The sequence below is a fragment of the Antennarius striatus genome, chromosome 2, assembly GCF_040054535.1.
Source record: "Antennarius striatus isolate MH-2024 chromosome 2, ASM4005453v1, whole genome shotgun sequence".
Classification (NCBI taxonomy): Eukaryota; Metazoa; Chordata; class Actinopteri; order Lophiiformes; family Antennariidae; genus Antennarius; species Antennarius striatus.
This window is the reverse complement of record NC_090777.1, coordinates 4,075,941-4,099,873: the sequence shown is the minus strand read 5'-3', so window position 1 is coordinate 4,099,873 and position 23,933 is coordinate 4,075,941. Positions and strand designations below refer to the sequence as shown.

General features: G+C 41.7%; 1 protein-coding gene across 1 annotated transcript; it reads right to left on the bottom strand.

Annotated features, from left to right (window-relative positions):
- Positions 1 to 1,212: 1,212 nt before the first annotated feature.
- LOC137610606 (voltage-gated potassium channel subunit beta-2-like) lies at positions 1,213 to 21,706 on the bottom strand. Its single transcript, XM_068338279.1, has 15 exons — positions 21,656 to 21,706; positions 19,257 to 19,597; positions 18,522 to 18,565; positions 17,634 to 17,671; positions 9,168 to 9,247; positions 8,969 to 9,013; positions 7,626 to 7,670; positions 6,013 to 6,056; positions 5,813 to 5,899; positions 4,702 to 4,787; positions 4,396 to 4,516; positions 3,752 to 3,846; positions 2,841 to 2,961; positions 2,580 to 2,668; positions 1,213 to 1,346 (listed from the first exon to the last, which is right to left on the bottom strand). Exons 1-15 carry the CDS (start codon positions 21,704 to 21,706, stop codon positions 1,257 to 1,259), a joined length of 1,377 nt encoding a protein of 458 aa, XP_068194380.1. The 3' UTR covers positions 1,213 to 1,256.
- Positions 21,707 to 23,933: the final 2,227 nt, after the last annotated feature.

Sequence of the window (23,933 nt, the reverse complement as noted above, 5' to 3'; positions counted from 1 at the left end):
TGAAACATTCACAATTTTCTGAAACTGATAAATATAATTTAATGTCAATATAAATCCGTTTACCCTAACATCTAACCATAACCCTAACCCCAAACCCCAAACCCTAACCCAACCCCAACCCTAAATTTAGCCCTGACCTTGGCTAATGATTAATTTAAGGTGGAAATTAAACTATTCAACTCCCTGTTTTACCACTATTATATAAATGTAATATATAACTAAAACGTTTTTCTCTGCAACTAAATGAAAGTAAAGTTTCATTCCAAATGATTGTTTGTGTGTAGAATTTTTATTCTGATTAAGATAAACTGATTTTGTTCTGGATTGAGGGATCCATGTAAAACCAAACTATTATGCTATTACTAGCTTTTAACCAGAGAGTTCATCCTAACCATAGACGTGAGTTCCAGAAATATTTGAAGCATTATATTTACAGCACATTTATTTTCCAGTAGTGATGATGACACTTCAACGATCTATCTCCTCTGAACCAAACCTCGCCTCCACAGGAAGTCCACTCTTTCACTGCCAGTGGGTCCCAGTTTGGCTCCCATAGCAACTATTCCACATTGGCCAAAACAAAACTGCTGAACAGGCTACTGTAAAATAAAATACACAACACTTTGATGCCGAATGCAGTACTTTATTATCATTATAAAGATACTCTAAGTCCTCAGAAATAAAATCAAACACAGCAGTTTAATTTGACAGAGGATTTTACTAGAGAACATTTAATCAGACATACAAGAAGTAATAAGAAATTACCTTTCTTCTTCTTCTTTCTTTAATTGAATTTTAATTGAATAATAAAGTATCTATCTATCTATCTATAATACTCTATATAAATGACTCGCTCAGCATGACAACAGGTAATAAGAATGTTCATGCGTGCTTTACTGCTGCCATCCGTCACCCTGGTTCAGGTGTTGTGTGGGATTATGACATTCAGAATCCTGTTCTGGTGCACAGAGCTCAATGGTTCTGTAGAGTTCAGTGGGTCAGCTGATCAGAACCAAGTGCTTCCATTGTTTTTGTTATTTATGTTTTTCATTGTAAGAGGTGCTCAGACTGCTTGGGAAACAATTCCACATTGTAGAACTTTCAATAATATAGTGGCAATAAGTGAAATATGAAAGTTTAACAGTGTGTTCACTCTGATTCCAGATAGACTTTCAAATAATGTGTGTCTGTGACGTTCATTCGTACACAGCTGTGTTTAAAAACAGAAGCACAGAGTTACTTCATCTTCGCTGCTTTCAGGATCTGAAGTCCTTCTTACTGTAGGATCTGTTTCCCAGGATGTGGTCCACCTCACAGACAATGGACAGTGACAGCTTTGGTAGAACCTGTAAAATGAGAAGAAAGAAGGACTGTGACAAGAAAAGACAGGTCTACATAAGAGACAGGTCTACGTTAGAAACAGGTCTATATTAGAGACAGGTCTACGTTAGAAACAGGTCTACATAAGAGACAGGTCTGCGTTAGAAACAGGTCTATATTAGAGACATGTCTATGTTAGAGACAGGTCTATATTAGAGACAGGTCTATGTTAGAGACAGGTCTATATTAGAGACAGGTCTATGTTAGAGACAGGTCTATATTAGAGACAGGTCTATGTTAGAGACAGGTCTATATTAGAGACAGGTCTATGTTAGAGACAGGTCTATATTAGAGACAGGTCTATGTTAGAGACAGGTCTATATTAGAGACAGGTCTATGTTAGAGACAGGTCTATATTAGAGACAGGTCTATGTTAGAGACAGGTCTATAGTAGAGACAGGTCTATGTTAGAGACAGGTCTATGTTGGAGACAGGTCTATGTTAGAAACAGGTCTATGTTAGAGACAGGTCTAAGTTCGAAGCACGTCTGTGTTAGAAACAGGTCTACATTAGACACAGTAGAGGACCACAAAGAACCCTATTATTTATCACTTTTGCTGTAGCAAGGCTTAGAGCTAAGGCTAACCTTGCCTGAGAATGCATACAAATACAGGTCATTGCTGCTCATGAGGAGATTAACTTTTGATCGTTCATACTTGATCGTTCACAGATGTTTAATTATCTAAACATCTCTGTCTTTTGTCATCATGATTTGCATACACTCTGAGTATTTCACAATTTTTGTACAGATCATCATGTTGAAGAGGTCAGACATTGTACATTTCTGTTGATAAAACTTCAAGCTGGCCAGGTGTTTGCTTGGAGTTCCTTCGCATATCGACATTAAGATTCCACTTGTCCCTACGTTTGCACCACCGTTGCAAACGTAGGGACACCGTTATTCTGGCGCCACTGCTACTGCCCAGGTCCTGATCATGACAGTAGTGCAAACGAACGGAAGGCCGAACAGCATGAGGCCCGCTAGGTTTTATTAGTTTAATAAGCCAGATTTTTTTGTACGACTTCTGTAGAGTTCTGAAGTTGGTTTGTTTGTTAGCATGGGAGTTGAGACCACGGGACCTAAGAGCAACAGCTGAATATATATTTCTCTAGTTGATATCAAGGACAGGACTGTTTGGTACCATTGAAAGTTGGCTAAGGATGAAACTGTTTCATCTGCTTTCTGGTTTTTGTCTCACCTGTATTGCTCTGATATTCTCCATCAGCTGATCGGTACTGGAAGCTCCTAGCAGGACAGAGTTCACGCCTTCATTCCTCAGGCACCATGCTGTGGGAATACAACACAGATAAGTTACAACTGTCTGACTGACGCTTTTTTTTAAAGCTTCAGGCAATGGAAGGTTCTGCATATTGACATTGAGAATCTGTCATCACGGAAAATGAATGGAAATAGAAACATAAGATGTGAAGGACATAAAGCACTAAAGATGGTCTTTTACCAATGGCTAGTTGGGGCAGAGTGCAGCCTAGTCGCTCTGCAACAGCCTGCAGCTCTTTTAGCTTCATTTGCTGACGGTGTCCCTCCTCACTCAGGATCTTATCCTTCATCCATTGATACCCCTGTAGACAGCACAGAGCAGAGCTCAGGGCCGGAGGACCAGGCTTCTGGGTCTGTGCTTGACCCATGAAAGCTGCAAAGAATGACTTGTCCAGGGAAGGAGAACATGAGAACCAGCACAGAGATACTGTAGACAGAATGTTGCTGAAGTCATCTGTGGTCCACACTCCAGTCATCTGATGACTGTTGATTGACCTCAGAAACAAAACTGTTTGGATTTGACATTAGTTTCCAAGAAATGTCCAACATTGGAAGCCTAGAGAGTTGATTTATTGACCAATATTCATCCTATGTGAATGTAGTGATTAAAAAAGTGATGTGATTCCAGATGCCTGATGGAAATTAGCATAAGGGGCATTTTATTTTTTTAATTTTTTTCTCCTTTTAAAATCCATCAATGAGACGAAAACATAAAGTTACCTGAAAAGTAATCAAAAGTTCTTATAGCAGTAAAAAATGTACTGTACAGATCAGACTAGTGTATTATCAAAGTTTTTCCCTTCACTGAGCAAGTGACTTTTTTTTTTTTTGGTCATTTGATTTTGTACATGACATTGAAAAACATTTTAAAATGTTCTCACAGAAATAAAGTTTTATTTCTTCCAATAGCACTCCAAGGTTGAATTTTTGCATAACTGACATAATTCATTGTTGTTGCAATAATTGGGCTTTTTTTTCGTACTATCATGATTTAAGGGAATGTTGAAATATATGAAACTGTGTAGAGATGAGAAAGAATCAGATGAATAAATATAAATATCCAGTGGCATATGGAACAAGAAGAGTCCTTACCTTCAGCGAGGCTCGTGAGTGAGGAGGAATACCACTGACGTATTTCCCTGAGATGACCCCACAGGCCAGCGGAGACCAGGTCATGGCCCCCACGCCTGCACATGAACAACAGGCCTTATCAAGCCAATCAAAACCAGCCTATCCTAACTGACTACGAGTGAGAGGCAGGGTACACCCTGAACACTTTGCCAGTGTATCACGGGGCCACATGAAAGACAATCATTTCACCTCAGCTGCATGTTTCAGTTAGTTAACAATCCAATTGGATCAGGTTGTTTAGAGCTGGAAACGTCTGGTCTTTGTGTAGAAGTTGTGTGTTTAGAGGTTTGTTGGCTTTGTCAGTACATTTAACTAGAACTACACTCAATAAACAACATAAATGAAAATATTCCATTCTGTAAGTCATATTTTTTCCATTTGTACATGAAAATCTAGAAATCGCAGAGACTGGACCCAAACATTCAGATGGGTGGAGTTAGGATCCATTAATATGTACATTGGCTTATTGACAGTTGTTTCTGATGAAGGCTGATTGAATGATGAATTAATCCTACGGGGAGGAAGACGAAAACGAACTGCAGATGAATCCTACATTCATTGATGGGTCTGACCAATGTGACCCACCTACCAGGGCAGCTGCCTACCTATCTTATGGAACAGCTCTGGGAGTTGGACTTCAACCTTCCCCCTCTGGAACATGTGGTACTCTGCCTGCTCACAGATGGGTGGGATCTGGTTGAACTGACGTGCCACTGAGTACGCCTCCTGCAGCAAAAGTAGGAACAGTTGGGTCACAAGTCCAGGTTCAACTCATCAACAAACAGACAAAGGGCATCTTTTGCTGTGTTTAAGGACCTGGGTCGTCTGAAGCATTGGTTCAGAAGTCAGCTAGAGGGCATCACAGAGATCCAGAGCGCCTGAAGAGGCTGATTTGAGACATGTGGACTCACCATAATCTCCATGCAAGTCCACCTTGACGTCCCCCAATACATGGCCATCCCCTGGTTGATCACATGAGTCATCGCCCGAACCGTCTCTGTCAAAACATTGAAAAACATGAGGAAGTGAGCACATATGGACAACACAGTGCATCAAGGGACAATATGGACTGTGACTCCTCTGACCTGATTGGATCAAAATGAAAATCCACATCTTGTGGTAGACTTGTCTAAAAGAAACCACACACCACAGTTTTATCGTCTCATTTTAGAATTAGACTTATTTATAATTTTCCTTTTTTAAAATTTCTAACCACGTACACATTTTTAAACATTTATTTGTAAAAGAAAAAATAATCGATTCAATTCATTTGTTCCCTTGTCTGCTTCTTCTGTATTTACAAGTCACGGGGTTGCTGGAGCCTTTTTCAGCTGATTACGGGCAAGAGATGGGGGACACGCCGAGAGCAACGCCAGTGAACCGCAAAGCCACACAAAAGGCAAAAAACCACTCACACCACAGGGCAATCTGGAACTGGCCAGTTCATCTGAACTGTATGTTTTTGGAGGTGAGAGGAAGTTGGAGAACCCAGAGAGAACCCAGGCAGACACGGGGAGACCATGCAAACTCCGTACAGAAAGGATTTGAACCCAGAACCTTTTAGCTGCGAGGTGACAGCGCTAGCCACTGCGCCACCGTCCCGCTCTTCCATTCAATTCAATTCAATTTATTTTCATTTGTATAGAACCAGCTCATAATAAAGTTGTCTCAAGACCCTTTCCATTGAGAAGGGAAAGACTTGGTCTAATAGAAGAACCCAACTTGGCCCACTTGAGCAGCACTTTGGGATGGAGGTGAGGAAAATCTTGATGAAGGCACCTGTGAGCCACTGTTAGCATGTTGAGCTCCTTTAAAGTGTGTCGGATGGGAATAAAGCAGTCAATGTTCCAGCTAGACAGGAGTAAAAATCCACGACTTGTTATATTTCGCAGGTATGGTTTAAAAACATGATGATGATGTAACCATGACAACAATCATTTCCAAGTTAGTCAAAATTTCAATCTTTTTGATTTCCCCACCATGAAAAGCAAAGTAAGACGACTGGAGGACAAGAAGTCCCACCTTCTATCGGTGTGTTGGGATCTGGTCGATTAGCGAAAACTACATCGACATAATCCAGCTGAAGCCTCTGTAGCGACGCCTTTAGACCTGGTTCAAGAAAAATCAAACTGACTTCAATTAGCAACACGCCCACACAAAATAAATGTACTGCTGTCATGAAAAAGCGCCAGTCAATTCACTCAAAAGGATCAATATCATACCTTCAATGATATGTTTCCTGGACAACCCTCGTTCCATTTCTGCTCTGGAAAACAAAAATTCATTCCAGAACAAAAGAGGATTAAACACTCAGCACTCGGAATATTTTTATAAAAACATTTTGATCACATTTATCAGTTCATAGTATCACATATCAACAGGAAAGTGCCAAAATAAAGTACTTCATATACAAAAATCATGAGTAAAAAGAAGCCAAATTAAAAGCATCCTGTTCAGGTCCGTCAGAAAACGTGGAAATTCAAGTTGATCTACAACTAAGTTTCAGAGAATGTTTTTTGTGGCACCAGATTTTTTCTAAAACTAGATCTTTTATCATTTTATGAAACCTGAACTCTAATTTCAGATGTTATCTGATATTACAAAAAAAAACCACAAAAAAAAAACAGCAGCAGCAGCTTCTTGACCTGCTTTGTTCTTAATTTTCCTCTTTCTGGTTACATAAACCGGAAGCTTTGCTTCAGTCCATCTAAAATTTAGAAGCTGACACTTTTTTTGATTTACGTTTTTGTATCTTGGACCATAAATAACATTTCTGGATACTAAGCCTAAATTGTTCACCGAACAGATTAAAGACATTTGTTTGAAAAGTGAAGAGCACTGCAAGTCTCTGACACTGACTAAAACATGAAAGGCAGTCTCATGAAGGAGACAGGGGGACACTGGTTCCACACAGCAGGAGGCAACATGTCAAACCCCCCACTGGAGTTTGAGGGGGTTGGTGAAACCTTCCACCGGGGTTCTGGTAGTCTGGTCCACTTCACTTCTGCCGGCTGGTCCTCTGACGCTCTGTCATACAGTTCTTTCCTGTTGGTCGGTTCCAAACTGTGTTTTAGGTCACTTTCTAGCTGGCGGTGTGCAGCCAAGTTTCCTGATGGTCTCTAGGGGGACTGTCTAGCTGACACGACTGAAGTTAACCTCCGGAATCAGATCTCTGCGATCCAGTTCAGTCCCCTGGTTCTGGTCCAGGAGGAGGCGTCTTTCCTTCCTAGAGAGTCTCTTCCTCCAACGTTCTAACACCCACATGTCACCCCTTCATGTCAGTGTGGGGGAATGATGAAAAAGAGCACTGCTGGTCATGTCATCACCAGGGCGTAAGCGACAGACGCATAACGGAACAGCGTCTCAGTCCCACAGCCCCCTGGGAGACTTGATTTTACACTTATTAAAGCTCCATTAGAGACTCTGGACCTGGTTCAACACAGAGACTGGAGGAGACACGAGGAGAAGGAGCACTTCAAACACAGTTGATGCTCAATGATGTTCAGAAGGACAAAGGAAGTCAACATCTACAACATCCCATAATGAGCTGACGCCAACAAAAGAGGAGTCAACCATGTCCCCGCCTCCAGCGTTCCTGATGTCCCCACCCTCTTTTTAAACTCCAGCTCCTCTGAGCTCCTCTTTGGTTGTCTTTTATATCCTTATGAACAGGAGGTTAGCATCTGGATGTCATACCTGATACCATCCATATCCAGACAAGAATTAAAATAAAAATATACTCCAAGAAAAAAGAAAACTAGTTATTCTCTATGTTTCACAGGACAACCCAATCACTGCAGCCATACAGAGATAAAGAGAGAAGTAGAAGACATACTTTCCACCCCAGAAGATCTTGGTGGTAATGACCAAACTGGAACGTCTGTGTGAGGAACATCAAGAATCAAATCAATAAGTGTCCAATAGTACAAGATCAATCCAGACATACTTCATACATCTTCACTGTACGATTCCAGGAATCACCGGGAATCTTATTTATTATGGTGTTGAGTGTAAAGGTTCCAGCAGCTGTTTGCCTGCATGAGGACTTTTATAATAAACTTCAGGTGTGAATTCCAAGCTGCTTTCTTTTTTCAATATTATTTTACTTTTTTTAATATTATTCTATTAACTGTATTAACTCGTAGGGAAATTATTCTTTCCTCTCTTTATGACCTAAAAACATCGCAAAAAATAAAATATTAGCATAACCCAATATTAAATGATTGGGCTGTGCTAATCATTCATTCATTCATTCATTCATTCATTATTTTCATTATCAATTAAATTTTATTATCATCTTTAAAAACAGTTTGTCAGGTAGAAAAAATACATTTGACAGAAATAGGTCAAATTAGGGGGCCTGTTGACATGCAGGTGAGTAGGAGGTAGAGTGGCGGGCAGCTCCTTTCAGGTGCGCCTCCAGTGAGCAGCCTATAAAGGGCACAGTGCCTTGCTCAAGGGCACCTCGGCAGTGTTTGGGAGGTGAACTGACACCTACATCTGTCAGCTCATACTCCGAAATGTTTTGCCCAACACGGGTCTTGAGCCGGCAACTTCGGGTCCCCAGTCCAAGGCTTAGTGGACTGATCTACTGCTGCCCCCCTTTTTCTTTTTTTTTTAATGACTATCCAACACAAACAGGAAAAGACACCACTTTATAAAATGGAATAAAATAAATAAAAACAAATAAAATATCCATCCATCTGTTAATCCTCCCATCGTTCCGTGTGTGAACATGCTGAACACACTGACCCTAACCCTCATGATGAAGTTTGTCCTCTGGTGTCTTCAGTGCCCCCTGCTGGAGGCCTCTGGTAACTACTCCTACTCAGAAACGTCAATTACCATTATAACATGAAGCCTTATAACACGACTCCATACATGATGCTGATGGCAAACGAGTGAGTGCATCAAAACGCATTTTTCACCTGTTTTTAAAGATTGAAAACACATTTCAGAAAAACTATCTTGTCAAAAAGCTTTAAATTCATAAACAAACCAAACATTTTTGATCAAACCTATTACATGATTCTCTATCATGCTCTAATCAAAGATTACTTCTTTTGTAAAATAGGAACTTTATCATTGAAAACAGACAACAGACACACTAAAATGGATTAAAGGAACCCTCTAGGCTGACATGATGCACAAGCACGACATGCAGAATAAAAAGTCTACCTCCATCCTTTCTTCTTGATGATGCGTCCCAGGATGGCCTCGGCCCTGGACAGAGAGGAACACGCTCACTTTCATTCCAGTTCTTATTTTTACTCTTGTCTTTTCAGCTTCAAGTAAACGGATGTTGAACTAGGTGTTTGTGATCGACCTACAGTGCAGGAAGTGCTGGACTGGGATTGTCCAGTTCTATGGGACTCACCTCCCAGCGTTATACACCTCAGCTGTGTCGAACAGGTTGATCCCGTTGTCATACGCCACCGTCATCAGCTCCTCTGCCACCTTCAGCAACAAGGCGAGATGATCGTGATGGGTCAGTTTCACCATGTGAACTAAGATTTCAGATTTCAGTCAGTTGTCTCAGCAAATATTGAACTGCATGCGGTTACATCTGTGATTTAAAATGTGTGATGACTTTCCAGAGACCTTCCAAAAGCCATCAATTAGGATAATCTAATACCGGCGATACACTGTAGTGACACGAATGTACTTTTCTTGCTGGCCTGATGTAGACATGAAAAGTGTTGAAGATGCAAACAATTTAGTGCCCTATGTTAATGAAGCTAAATATGATTAGTGGTTCATGATGTCACCAGGAAAAAGATCTTAACAATGGCTCAACAGTGTGTGTGTGTGTGTGTGTGTGTGTGTGTGCGTGCGTGCGTGCGTGTGTGTGTGTGTGTGTGTGTACTGTAACAGCAGTGTCACCACATCTGACACTATGGTATTAATGTATAATAATACCATTAGTCACAATATTGTTGAACATTCATGAACAGTTGACAAAGGATGCTTCTGTCGTTTTGGCCTTGCGTGGCTTTCACGCTCATGATGTGTAAGTACAGTACATAGATTTAAAGGTAATCAATTGATGGTCTTCCTCCAACCATTAATCCAAAAGTACCATTACTTTGTTTCTTAACCAAAGTCATGGTGTCATTTCCGGTCAGTATTTAATGTGATCTTTTTATTCTACGTAATAGATGGTAAGTGGATAGATTGAGATTGTTTCTTTCCAATTTCCTCTGACTTTGAGTTTATCACATTTTTCAATAAGACTGCTTCACATTTCTGTATCTGCCATGCCTAGTTAATAAAGTTCATCTCTTTACGCATTCCATTCCAAAATAAGAGTGATAAAAGTATAAAATGCCTTCCTTGTCCGGTCTGGTGAAACAGGACTTCAGTCCCCACCAACTCACCCTATGTGGATACCGCCATCTGTTGGCGTCTCTACGTCACTACTAGTCAAAGACACGTTGAAGATGAGCTGCCCGTGTTGGTCTACCCGTGTTGGTCTACCCGCGTTGGTCTACCCGTGTTGGTCTACCCGCGTTGGTCTACCCGCGTTGGTCTACCCGCGTTGGTCTACCCGCGTTGGTCTACCCGCGTTGGTCTACCCGTGTTAGTCTACCCGTGTTGGTCTACCTGTGTTAGTCTACCCGTCTTGGTCTACCTGTGTTAGTCTACCCATGTTAGTCTATCCATGTTAGTCTACCCGTGTTGGTCTACCCGTGTTGGTTTACCCTCGTCCCGCTCATGTGTTATACCATCATCCTCTTCTCTGCCTCGTGGGTCGCGGGGTTGCCAGACTCATCCCGAAGCTACACAACAAACACACAGGCACACACTCACACCTTCGGACACTATGTGTGATCTATTCACCTTTAGTGTTTCTATAAGCACCCAGACTCAACTGTCCTAAATGACGTGGAAATGAACTGAACAAATGTTTGCTCTCCTTGTGCTTTGATCAACGGTCTTAGTTACAGGCATGTGTATGAACAAACTAACTAATTAACTTACTAACTAACTAACTAACTAACTAACTAAAAGTAACAGAGGCACAAGCACAAATATAATATAGATCACGTGTTGAACTCATGGCCCGGAGGCCAAATTTAGCCCTCCACATCATTTTATAACCTGACAAATTAAAAGGATTTATGTAATAACAGGGAAACAAACAAACACGGTTTTTCTGTGTAACTAATTTTTTTTAACTTGAATAAGTAATAAATTCAGAGTTATTTAACATTAAAGAGTAGATACATTTATTTTACATTACATTTAGTTACATTTAGTTAAGTCTATTAGTTACATATGACTCTTTGGGGACAGCCATTATGCTGATGCGTCCCTCGGTGAAAATGAGTTTGAAACCCCTGATCTAGATGATGAACGTATTTTATAGTTTATGTTCTTTACTCTAATATAACCCATTGTGTTCAAGATAACGTTGAGTGACAGACATTGGCTCTATGTGGTGTTAATAGTCTCTCTAACTAGATCTTGCATACTCCTCGAGAAAATCCACAGATTTGTGTCATTTTGTCTTTTTCAAAAGAAAACAGCTGCTTTCCACAACCAGCTGTGACCCTGAGTGGGCGGAGCCTCTGCCCGGAACAGTTGGCTTTAAAGGAATCAATGGAAGAGACAAAGCTCAGTAACTAGTTAAATTTAAACGTTTGCATTGAAAAGGAAATATTTGAAGAAAGTCTGTCTCGATCAAGCATTTGGCAACAATGACAACAAAACCTGCCAGTGACCTGCAGAAAAGCTGCAGAATTCTCACACAGATAGCAACTGAAGGTGGGCGGGGTCTCTCCACGAGAGAGATGACACCATACATGATTAAATGAATTGTAAATGGTCAAAGGTTACAATGAGGGTTAACAAGTGACAACTCACAAATCATCAGAAGCCTAAACCTTAATGTTCCTCAGTGGATGGCGCCCCCTGCTGGTTAGGAGTACATGAAAGAATCTTTAATGATGCTTTCATCTATGTTATCAAAGAAATGTATCTCTATATATGTGCTTCGCATTGGCAGACAATCACTTCGCTGAAAAGAAAGGAAAGAGTCTCGAAGCAGAGACAGCAGAAAAATTACGAGTACATGACCAAGAACAGAACTGAGCTGGAAACGATCCCAGAAGGTCAAATGCCTCATATTAGCATTGTTAGCTTCTAAACGCCACTATACAAACTCTTTACTCCATCTAAATATATATATATATATATATATATATATATATATATATATATATATATATATATATATATATATATATGTGTGTGTGTGTGTGTGTGTGTGTGTGTGTGTCTGTCTGTCTTTGTCTTTGTGCGCACTTGTGAGCTTATGATTTTGAGTTATGTGTTTTTGCGTCAAACACATTACTGAGGAATAATCAGTCTTTGGTATCACATTATGTCAGTTTCAGTTTTGTATCATTGTTAAAATAAGTTTTGTCCGCGAACAAACATGAGATTTACATGGGAGTTTGCATGTTCTCCCCGTGTTTGCGGGGATTCTTTCTGGGTTCTCCGGCTCCCTCCCACCTCCAACACCATGTGCTTCAGGGTAATTGGCTGTTCCAAATTGACCATACGAGTGAGCGTGTGCATGTTTGTGTATATAAGTGGCCCCGCAGTGCACTGGTGCCACGCCTGGAGTGTCCCCTAGCTCATGCCCCTAGTCGGCTGGGATAGGCTCCAGCTCGCCGCAACCCACAACAGTGGATGAAGCAGTTTGAAGTTGAATGAATGAATGAATGTCATCAAGTGAAAAACTTTAATAAAATGCTGCTTGTTTCCTCCTCATTCACTAAAGCAGAGAAGGACTTTGAAGTCTGTGTCTCCAAAAGAAAGAGAAAGGAACGAAAAGAACGAAAGACTGAAATGGTAGGTCACCATATCTATCTGATTTTACTCATTATCTATATGTTTATGTCTAAATCTATTACTCTCTCTCGCTCTCACTCTCTCTCTCTGTCTCTCTGTGTCTCTCTGTCTCTCTCTGTCTCTCTCTCATGTATGTATGTATGTATGTATGTGTATATACTGTATATATATATGCAAATCAAATTTATGACTTCTATACCGGATCACTCAAGGCCCGGGTTCACAACGACTGCCATCGTTGGTGTTCACCTACAGGGTGCTGGTGGAAATTGGACTACTCTGTTGGTTGAAGAAAGAGAGGAGGAAAGTGTTTGTAGAAAGGGAGAGAAGAGGAACACCAAGAGTATAGGACTGAGAGTAGGGACGTTGAATGTTGGAAATATGACAGGACAAGGTAGAGAGTTGGTTGACATGATGCAGAGGAGGAAGGTAGATATACTGTGTGTCTAGGAGACCAGGTTAAAGGTAGCAAGGCTAGAAGTTTAGGAGCAGGGTTCAAGTTGTGTTGTCATGGTGTAGATGGGAAGAGAAATGGAGTAGGAGTTATCTTGAAGGAGGAGTTTGTTAGGAATGTCCTGGAGGTAAAAAGAGTGTCAGACAGAGTGATGAGCCTGAAGTGTCTACCTTCCTCCTCTGCATCATTTCAACCAACTCTACCTTTTCCTGTCACAGTTGCAACATTCAACGTCCCTACTCTCAGTCCTATACTCTTGGCGTTCCTTTTCTCTCTCTTCCTATGAACATACTTTCCTCCTCTCCTTCGAACAACAGTAGTCCAATTTCCACCAATGGCGGTTTCCATTTGGAATGGGACAATCGATGTAGTAGTATCTAAAATGCTCCGTGGGCATCTGACAAAAGCTCTCTTGAAGTAACTAAATACAGTTGTGTTCATGTAGTCAGCTAACAGAACTATCACTTCTCTAAAATGTCTTTTCCATTTGCTCTTTTGACAGGTGCCTTTTCCTTTAACGTTAGATCCTTTCCCAACCTCACGATTAGTTAGCTTTATTTCTCCAGTTAGCCTGCTAACATTCATCTATGGCTTTGCTATGCCCGCCCAGCGCAATCCATGATTTGCCAACACAAAATCATTCCGCCACCATGTTGATTTTTAGCTATGTTGGGTGCACTTGGTTTATAATACCAGTACATTTGTTTTCATGTTTGGTATGAAGTCTGATATTGTTTTATCATGGATTTTCCACAGGTTCTCGCAAGTTATATAATTTTATAGTATTAATTTTGTCTCCACTTTCATGTGCCACTGATGTCCTTAACTACTATATTTGTAATGTTCTCCTTCTGAACCTGAGCAGGAGCTCACAAGCAACATCCTGACGCCCGGACAGAAGGACCGGGGTCACAGCGGCAGACAGACTCAGCTGGAGGAAACCAATAGTGAGCTCCGTGACCTCAAGGCACAACATGTGACCGTCATGTTGGATGTGGAAAACCTGCAGAAACACCTCTCAGAGGCACTGGTGGAGATCAGGAACAAAGATGTTCAGATTGCTAAACTGCTGCAGAACCTCGAGTCCCAGACTGAAAAGTCAAGGGAGCAGATGGCCGAAGTCACGCGGCTCAACGACCTCCTCCAGAAAAAAGAGGAAAAGCTCAACAAGGCTAACCTTCGCGCCAGGAATCACAGGCAGAGTTTGTACGAATTGTACGACGCAAAGGATGCTCTAGAAAACCTGAAAAATGAGCACAACGCCTGTGTCATGGCTAAGGATGAGATGGTGGAGGCTGTGGAGCGCCAAAGGCAGGAGGCTTCTGAGAAGGAGAAGCAATTGAAGGAGCTCCTCGCCAAGCAGGAGGTGGATTCCAAGGAGCTGCTCTCCAAGCAGGAAGAAGATTTTAAAGAGCTGCTCACCAAGCAGGAGGAAGCCCTTCAGACGGAACTGGAAGAGCAGAGGAAACATTACGAGAAGGAGCTCGCATCCAGGTGTGAGGAGGCACTGAGATATGAGGAGCACCTGAAACAGGAGAACAAGAAGTCACAGGTGAGCTGGGGTGTCTTCACCATTGGGGGGGGCCCTGAACCGACAACAAAAGCTTTGGAAATGAAAGTAAACATGCTGTGCTTGTCTTTTCAGAAGCGCCATAAGAAGAGAATAAGGACCAGGATACAACGCTTCTGGGCTTGGTTGGTAAACTGAGCACTGTCTACTCTGAATGTAGTGACAGTTCTGTTCATAATAGCAGTGTGTCTAAAAATGTGAGACAACCTCAAAGTTCTTCAAATAATTATTTTACTGCACACAAATGCGTTGGGGACACTGCATATTCTATTTTAAAACACGAAAATAATTGTATTTGATAATATTTTACAGAAAGTCAAGAAATATAATCTTCAAAAGAATAACAGTGTTGACATCTTTATTTACAAAGTTAAAAATATACTGTATTAATAAGAAATCCTTGAAAACTCAACTTTCCTGAGAATCATGAACTAATATTAAGTTGTATAACCACAGTTTCTGATAACTGCTTCATATGTGTGATGCATGGAGTCGACCGACTTATGGCACTGGTCAACTGGAACTCCAGCCCAGGACAATCGTACTGCGTTCCACAATTCCTCTGCGTTTCTTGGTTTGCCCCATGAACAGCATTTTTAATGTCAGCCCACAAGTTTTCTTTGGCATTAAAGTCCGGGGATTTTCTGGTCATGCCTTTACTTGAACTTTGTTTGTATGGAAACAAAATTTTGTCACTCGCTAGTGTGTTTGGGGTCTTGTTGTCTTGTTGAAGCACACATTTCGAGGGTATTTCCTCTTCGGTGTACACTAACATGATTATTTTTAGTATTCTGATGGATTCAAACCTGGTATGCAATAAATAGAACCAACACCACAGTACCAGAAACATCCCCATATCATGATGGCTTTTTTTTATTTTTAAATTTTAAAAAAAGCATCATCGCCATTCACTGTCTTCAGTGTGTAGCTTGAATTCAGTGTTGCGCCATTTCATTTTAGGCCAGTCAATGTGTTTTTTGGGAAGTTGTAACTGCTTCAGCACATCTGTTTTTTAACAATGGGAGTTTGCAGGGCCCCCCTGTGCTCATTGCTTGGCTTCACATAGATGTTGTCTAATTGTTACAGTAGTCAGAGACCACCTTAGATCTTCTCTGATCCTCCTGGATCTGGTCATTGGCTGAGTCTTTGCCACTTTGGTTACTCTCAGAACCCTTCAATTGTCGTTTTTCTCTTTCTTCCTCTGCTTTCTAGATTTGTCTACCATTTTAAAGCGTTTCATATCATTTTTGCTGAACAGACTTTCATTTTCTGGACTTCTTTATGTTTTCCCCTCCTTTATTAACTTCGGAATCAAAGCCCTTCTCGAACAATGCCTTGAACAACCCGTTTTACTCAGTTTTTCAGGGACAAATGCACAGCGAGCATTTACAGCAACAGCTGCCTTGATCCTTAACCCCTGGATAGAAGTTACCAATGCCTCCACTCTTCCACAGGTGGGGTCAAAAATAAAATCATTGCGGTTTTTTGCATTACCTGGGTTATTACACTTCAAAAGATTTAACACGAAGAGTTGCAGTATATGGAGTATGGAGAAGGTGAGACTGAGACTGGATACAGATGAAACCATGGTATCCTACGATTTGTATTCACGTGTGTTCCTACAATGGAAACAATAATACAACGGCTTTTACAGGACAACACCCTCAGTGACAGAACAAACCTCAACCCTAACCAGATCTGCCAACTTCTTGACCTCTGCCTGAACACCACCTATTTCCAGTACAGGAGCTTGTATAGGCAAAAACATGGATGTGCCATGGGCCAGCCAGGGTCTCCTATAGTGGCCAAACTGTAAATAGAAGAAAACACCAGTGCTCTGACCTTGTTCAACACAGCAACACCGAGCCACTGATTCTGTTACGTGAATGACACAAGTCAAGATCAGAATCCACAAGATGCAAACTTTCATCGAAAGTCTGCATCATCTTTCACCAATTTACAATCAGATCCTTTTGAAACTCGGCAAAAGAACCACTCAGCAGATTGACCGTGATTAAAGTGAATCATGCTAATGACAACAATTATGAAATACGTAATTCATCTACCCCCATGGATAATTAGGATGAAAGATGAAACATCTTCAAGGAACTTTCTACAAGTCCACAACTGGACTGATTTAAATACCTTTGGATTACCATGACCCGGATAAATGAGGTCATGGTACAGGTACAGGAACTGGAACAGTCAAAGGGATGTGTATAGGTACAGGGATATGTACAGGTACAGGTACAGTTACAGGTAGAGGTACAGGTACAGGCACAGGGACGTGAATGGACACAGTTACTGGGACAGGAGCAGGCATGTGATAAAGGTTGACAGGCATAGGTTTTGGCACAGGTCCAGGTACAGGTACACGTACTGGCACAGGAATGACTACAGGTATAGGTACAAGCACAGGTACAGATACAAGTACAGGTACAGGCACATGAATAGATACAGGTACAACGACAGGCACAAGAATGAATACAGGTACAGGAAGAACAGGTACAGGGATGTGTACAGGTAGAGGTACAGAGACATGAATGGACAACGCTACTGGTACAGGAGCAGGCACATGAATGGATACAGGCTTAGGTAGTGGCACAGGTCCAGGCACAGTTACAGGTACAGGTATAGGTATAGGCACAAGAAGTGAAACAGGTACAGGTACAAGTACAGGTAGAAGTTTAGGCAACACACAGATACAAGTACTGTATATACACGAGAATAATACAGATACAGATACAGGTACAAGCATAGGTATAGGTACAAGAATGAATGCAGGCACAGGTACAGGTATGGTTACAGGTACAAGCACAAGAATGAATTCAGGTACAGGTACAGGTTTGTGAATGGATAAGAAACAGGTACAGGTCCGTGAATCCTTACAGGTAAAGGTACAGACACAGATACAGGTCCAAGTATAAGTACAGGTATATGTATTAAGTGTTTTCTCCTACCTCATCCGTTATTTGGCCTCCAAAGGTAACCCACGTACCTATTGAAAAACAGAATGACTGCATCATCTGGGTTGCGAATGAAGATTGAGAAACTTTTTGGCTTAACGCGATCACTTTATCACATCAACTAACTGCAAACCAAAATTCTGAATTAAATTACCATATTTTCATTCATTATTCTGCCATATAAGTCGCACCCACCAAAAAAAACCCCCAAAACATTATCAAGAAGAAAGACCAAGAAGAAAAAAACAATTCACACTGGCCCATCAGTCACATTATAGGGGGGAAATTTGTTGTAAATACAATACATATTAAAACAAACCCACTAGGAGTGGATTTATTCATCTGTGGAAAGTCTTTGGGCTGTTCCTACATCTTGGTAAACGGAGAGTCTAGCTTATGGTCAGTGATGAGGTTGAGGATGACATGTCAGTGAGAGATGGGACAAGTAAGCTAGTACTGGTTGAGGCTCACGCAGATCACAAAAGTGCTCCGGTGAAGAGATCGCAAAAGCACCCCAACAAAAGCAATTTCAGGGTTCAATTTAGTCATGTCATTTTGGGCGCACCAGAGTAGGAGCTCTACACTCTACCTCCCATTGCATGCTAACAGGCCCCCCTGTATGTGTTTGTGTGTATTACAGGGGCCTGTACATACTAATACGTATATACTGTATGTATGCGTTTGTTTGACAAAAATACTAGAGTGTGGACTTGAATTCGGGTCCGCTGTGTTGTGAGGCGGCAGTGCTAACCACTACGCCACCGTGCCGCCCCCTCCCATAGTCATTTATATTAATTGCTTGGCAACTACTTGAGCGGGGAGACGTAACTGCACCCATCTCCCATAATCACCTCTCCCTTATTTTAATTGTACAAGACTCACCTAATCCGAGACAGGACACCCTCAGCCCAGACTTCCCTAGGTTTCTGTCGATAAAGAATCACAGCAGTTAATTATGAGGCGGAATGAATCATGACTAATGAACCTTCCCCTGCTGAGCAGCACCTTAAAAAACTCTTCAGGACACTAACATTGTGGAAGGAGGTGGAGGTAAGACAGGAAACAATTCTTTTTGAGTATTAAAAGGGTTTGAGGAGTGATAACATTGGTTCTAAATACAAAGAGCTCTTGCACTACCCATCATGCACCTACCTGGGACAAACATCACATGTTTAAAAGCTGAAGAAAGGATTTTAGGTGAAGGTGTTCAAGAAGATTTCTCCAAAAATGTTTCCTGAGTTGGTAAAAGATTTTCTAACCACATTGTTCTCTTGCATCGAACTAAAATGAAGACAGACGTCATGTCATCAAAGGGAGAACCTGAACATGGATGTTTTTACAGTATGAACGCCATCAATCACCCCTTTTACTGTATATTTATGCACTTATTAATTACAACTATAACATTAAAGCAGAAACTAGACCAAAAACTCTTTCAAAAACATTCGTATTATTCTTATTAGTTCAGTAACTTAATGCGTGTCTGTTGAGCTTGGTATTTGTCTTCAAATTGTGGAAAAGAAACACCGTGATGAAACCTACTACCCCTGAACTCGCTGACATCACCATTAACCCCACTGCTCTTCGGACCTCTACTCATTTCTGGCCACGTCTCACCTGTAATTCATCCCAGTGGTGTAAGACACGCTGTCTTTGAGCGACACATGGTTCATCCTCAGGAAATCTTCCAGGTTTTTCAGCTGAGCCGCCGCCCGAACCTCTCTCAGCCGCTGGAACTCTGCTATCTGGCTGTTGCGCTGCTGCCGCTCTTCCTGCTCCATTGCATGCTCCGATAACAGGAAGCTCAGGCCGCTGTGGACGCTCTCGCTCATGGACGACAGGGACAGAATCTTTCCTCCAGCGGCTCCGTTGCCACTGCTGATGCTGCTGCTGCGATATATCCCACCGATGTCTCGACTGCCTGGTAGGGCCCCTCCACTGCCCCCAGGTTTGGGCATCTAAACATTGATGACAAGACATGTGGTCACAATCAAACATCACTTGCCTCATGGCGTCTACTCCCTGCTTCCATTCTGTACCAAACAGAGACCCGCTCTGAGTCTGTAGTGGGTGAGTGGGGTAGGACGTGTGCATAAGGGTTCGACTGTAGGGATGGAAAAATGAAATCACACACCTGCACATGACTTTTACTGTTTTGTGAAACAATAGTCACATCCTACAGCAGGAGCCTTGTGTTATTATGGTATGCATGAAGAAAATTCATTGGTGGAGACATACAGTGTGGGGAGAGAGAACTAAAAAGTCTGAGTTCATACAAGATAAGATCAGATATGACATGACAAGACAAGACAAGACAAGACAAGATAAGACAAGATAAGATCAGACATGACATGACACGACACGACAAAACAAGACAAGACATGACATGACATGACATGACAAGACAAACAAGATAAGACAAGATAAGATCAGATATGACATGACAAGACAAGATAAGACATGACAAGACAAGATAAGACAAGATAAGACAAGACATGACATGACAAAACAAGACAAGACAATATAAGACATGACAAGACAAGACATGACATGACATGACATGACAAGACAAACAAGATAAGACAAGATAAGATCAGATATGACATGACATTACAAAACAAGACAAGACATGACATGACATGACATGACATGACATGACATGACATGACATGACATGACAAGACATGACATGACAAGATATGATAAGATAGTCCTTTATTAGTCCCACAATGGGGAAATTCGCATGATTGCGGCAGCAGAGGGGAGGGGCGTTCATACATACAAACATACATACAAACATACAGATATACATATTAAAAATTAACAGTGGAGTGATACTGTACGCGCATGCTATTGGCTGATTGCATCCGGAAGTGCGCTGCGTTCGCGACTTAGGGAAAGCAACGCATTTCCGTTTATTAAAGAAACACTTTTCTTAAATACAAAAGTATTTTGTGCCCCACGGTGCACGGGTGTCGTGCCCAGAGTGTCCCCGTTCTTTAGTCTGTAAGTTCCCTGGGAGAGACTCCAGCAACCCCGTGACCCGCGAAAGTGGCAGAAATAGATAAGATGAAGGAATGGCAACACATGACAAAATAAAGTAATTTTCTTTTATTTTCAAATGTGACATGTCTAATAATATGAAGGAAAAGTTTCACAGGGGGCCCTACAAAAATGATCCAAAATTACTGATAAATTAGGACAAAAAAAAAAAACCATTTGTGGGGTGAAAACCACATTGCGATGGTGTTCTAGGGTTCAGATCCTCTGCTGAACTGTTGAGGAGCGAACGAGGAGGCAGATGGAGAGGGGAGTGAAAGTAGGATGAAGTTATCACAGAGGCGCTGATGCTGTTGAGGCAAACATCCAGGAAGCAAGCAGCTCACAACTCGTCTTAAAACTGTTGTAAAAACACACGCCCTGTTGTAAATGATGCAAACGCACACAGTAAATATTCATTAGATACTTCTGGGAGGAATTATTTAAAGGTTAGAGGCTGTATAAACATCAGGCAGGGAGGGGAGGGGGGCAGGAAGCAGGAAGACATCTATGTTGTGCTGAAGGAGGAGAAAACACAAGAATGAATCACAAATATGCTGCAAATATAACTCAATATAATAATAACACAAAACACGAATTGTTGTTTAATCCTCTTTTCTGTCTGATTGTCTGAAGTCTAAGTCTTGGTGATATTTACCGCAAAGATTCAACATGTCCAAAATGTCAGACATACATCGGTTGTATGTTTCAGTCCCAATCCAATGTGAGGTCTCACCCCTCCTGTACAATCTCTCCTCCTGCCTGCTGGTGCACATGCACCAGAAAATCCCTAACCTCTCAATAATTCAATGCCCTCCTTCCCCATCCTGACGCCAACGAAGGAAGGCAGACTCGAACGAAAGGAAAGAAGGAGAAGAACACGAACCGACAGAAGTGAAACCAACACAGATCTGCTCTCCGTGATCTTCTTCAGCATCTAGATCTACACATAGTCAGCATCAGTCCATCCTACTCACCCGGGTGGTTGGCGTTCGGCCGATGTAGGGGTTCTGGACCACGCTGCTCATCAGGGAGTTCAGTGACGGCCGGATTAAGGATGTGTTAATCAGTCCGATGTGGAGAACAGCATCAGCTGGACGCTAAAGAAGTAGTTAGTGAAACAGTTTGTGGAGTTTTTATTCCAATCCTTCCTACCTGATCACATGGTGCACAAGGAGCCCAATCAGAAACCGTGTCTGTATAAATGATTCATCTGGGCTCTAAAACAAGCAGCTCCACTAAAAGGTTGTGAATGGAACAAAGGAGAGGGAGCTAAAAGCTAAAAGCCTGCCATTTCACCGGTTTTGTCATGTGTTTCATCAGGTTTGTGTGTTAAAGGGTTAATAATAGTACTGGGTCGTGAAAACGGTCCCCAGCATTCAAAGAAGAATGAAGACGTCATAAAGCTGTCAGTGATGTTTTAGTATCAGAAACCACCGATTCATGTTTACGTGTTAGCATGAGCTAAAATACGAACAAATAATAAACATACAATTCACATATTTTTATCTTTTTCTGTTAAAGTACGGTGGGAACCTACACCGGCAGGCAGACAACAGCAAGGGTCTCGCATCTGCGGGACCGGCCTTCCTAGACCGAGGAGCATCCACCAGCCTTTCGTAATAATGTTTTAAAGGAACTGGGGGGCAGCAATACATTTTGAATACAGCTACATACACTTCCTGTAAGTGACACTGCAAACAGGAAGTGACATCATTCACCAGTTTGAAAAAGTTCAGACAATGGTTAGTTTTATCGTTTCTTTTAGAACATTTTTGGCAGATTTGTCTTTCACATCCTCGGTTAAGCAGAAATTCTCCACGCCGTCACGCAAGATAAATGAGGAAAAGACATTTTTAGTCAGAGACCGGATCTTGTTCTTTTCCACGTGTTGGCGGATGGATAGGTCAGCTGAGATCGCACCTCGTTCTTTGGTGGATGGATACGACATCAGTGAGACCAGTCACGGAACAGATTAAACTCATATCTCCAGGTTCCACTTCAGTTGCGTTCCTTCTCATCTACAGCCCAGTCAAATATCTAATGTCCACATCTCTGGAGGACAGATTGACTAAAGCCCAGGAATCCTGACTCCCTGGCCTACATCTTCTTCCTCTGTCCTCTAGAAATCTCTGCATATTCAGAGAAGAACCACAGAGAAGAACGTTAGGACGGGAAAAAATTATATATCCACAATGGCTGTTCAGTGTTGTGTCTTTAGGTTCCGTGTCTTGAAGTTCTCTCGTGTTATTCCAGCTGCAGAGACCGCTTTGGTACCAAACACGTCCAACCCCCTAAACCACTCTTTCTACTCTTAACTGTTTATATTCATGTGTTGGAAACTTGCTTTAATTCCATACAAAAACACGCTTGTCTGAAATTATAAATGGAGCAGGTTCCTAGCATTAAAAGTAGAAGTGGTCTTCTTAGATGATGAATAATGGGTCCATTATCATGACTTCCTGGAAGGACTCACTGGGGCAACAAGCTTCCTCCCTACTGCCTAAAGGGGTGTAGTCTGTCTCTAGGGGGCGTGAACACATCTGATCATCTCTATTAGCACAAAAACAGAGTGAAGCCCGTGAGGATCATGAAGGTCAGTCATGGAACTCACTTACTTACCCTCGCCCAAGGGCAAGTATGGCTGTGGTAGTTGTCCATAGCGCAACAAGACCGTTAAAATGATCCACACTGGTGTGGAGGACTAAATCAGGGATTACTTCCCTGTAACAGGATGCATTGAATGTCTAGTGAATGTTTTCTGTGGATTTCTGTGGACTCAGTAATTATCCACGGTAATCTAGGGCGCTTTGTAATCTGCTTCATCTGCAGGATCAGCCCAATTCAACACACTCACGCAGGATGGACCGTATCCTACAGAGGCTGGTTCTTCTGGACCTACTCCAGACTGAACCGTCTACACCTCCCACATGACTCCAGGCCTGTTGGACTTCATGGCCTGCCAGCATTTCCAAAAACACCTGAAAACAAAACTTAAGACTTACCCTGGATAAAGCAGAGGAAACCCCAGAGTTAAACCAGTTTTAAACCAGAGTTAAACTAGAGTTAAACCAGTAGTAAACCAAAGTTGAACCAGTGTTAAACCAATGTTAAACTATATTTAAACCAGAGTTAAACCAGAGTGAAATCTGTGTTTGAGAAGTCGACATTGTAGTCAGTATTTTATACAGTAGTTGTTAATTGTCGGGTAATGGGCAACACAAGTAACAGATAACGGATAATACATGTACCAGG

Excerpts from the sequence above, each read along its gene's own strand:
- LOC137610606 (XM_068338279.1), bottom strand. The coding sequence starts at position 21,706 with ATGAGCAGCGTGGTCCAGAACCCCTACATCGGCCGAACGCCAACCACC. Across the intron at positions 18,566-19,256 it reads ACCACTGGGATGAATTACAG|AAACCTAGGGAAGTCTGGGC; the intron begins GTGAGACGTGGC and ends CTTTATCGACAG. Across the intron at positions 4,788-5,812 it reads TCCCAACACACCGATAGAAG|AGACGGTTCGGGCGATGACT; the intron begins GTGGGACTTCTT and ends ATGTTTTGACAG.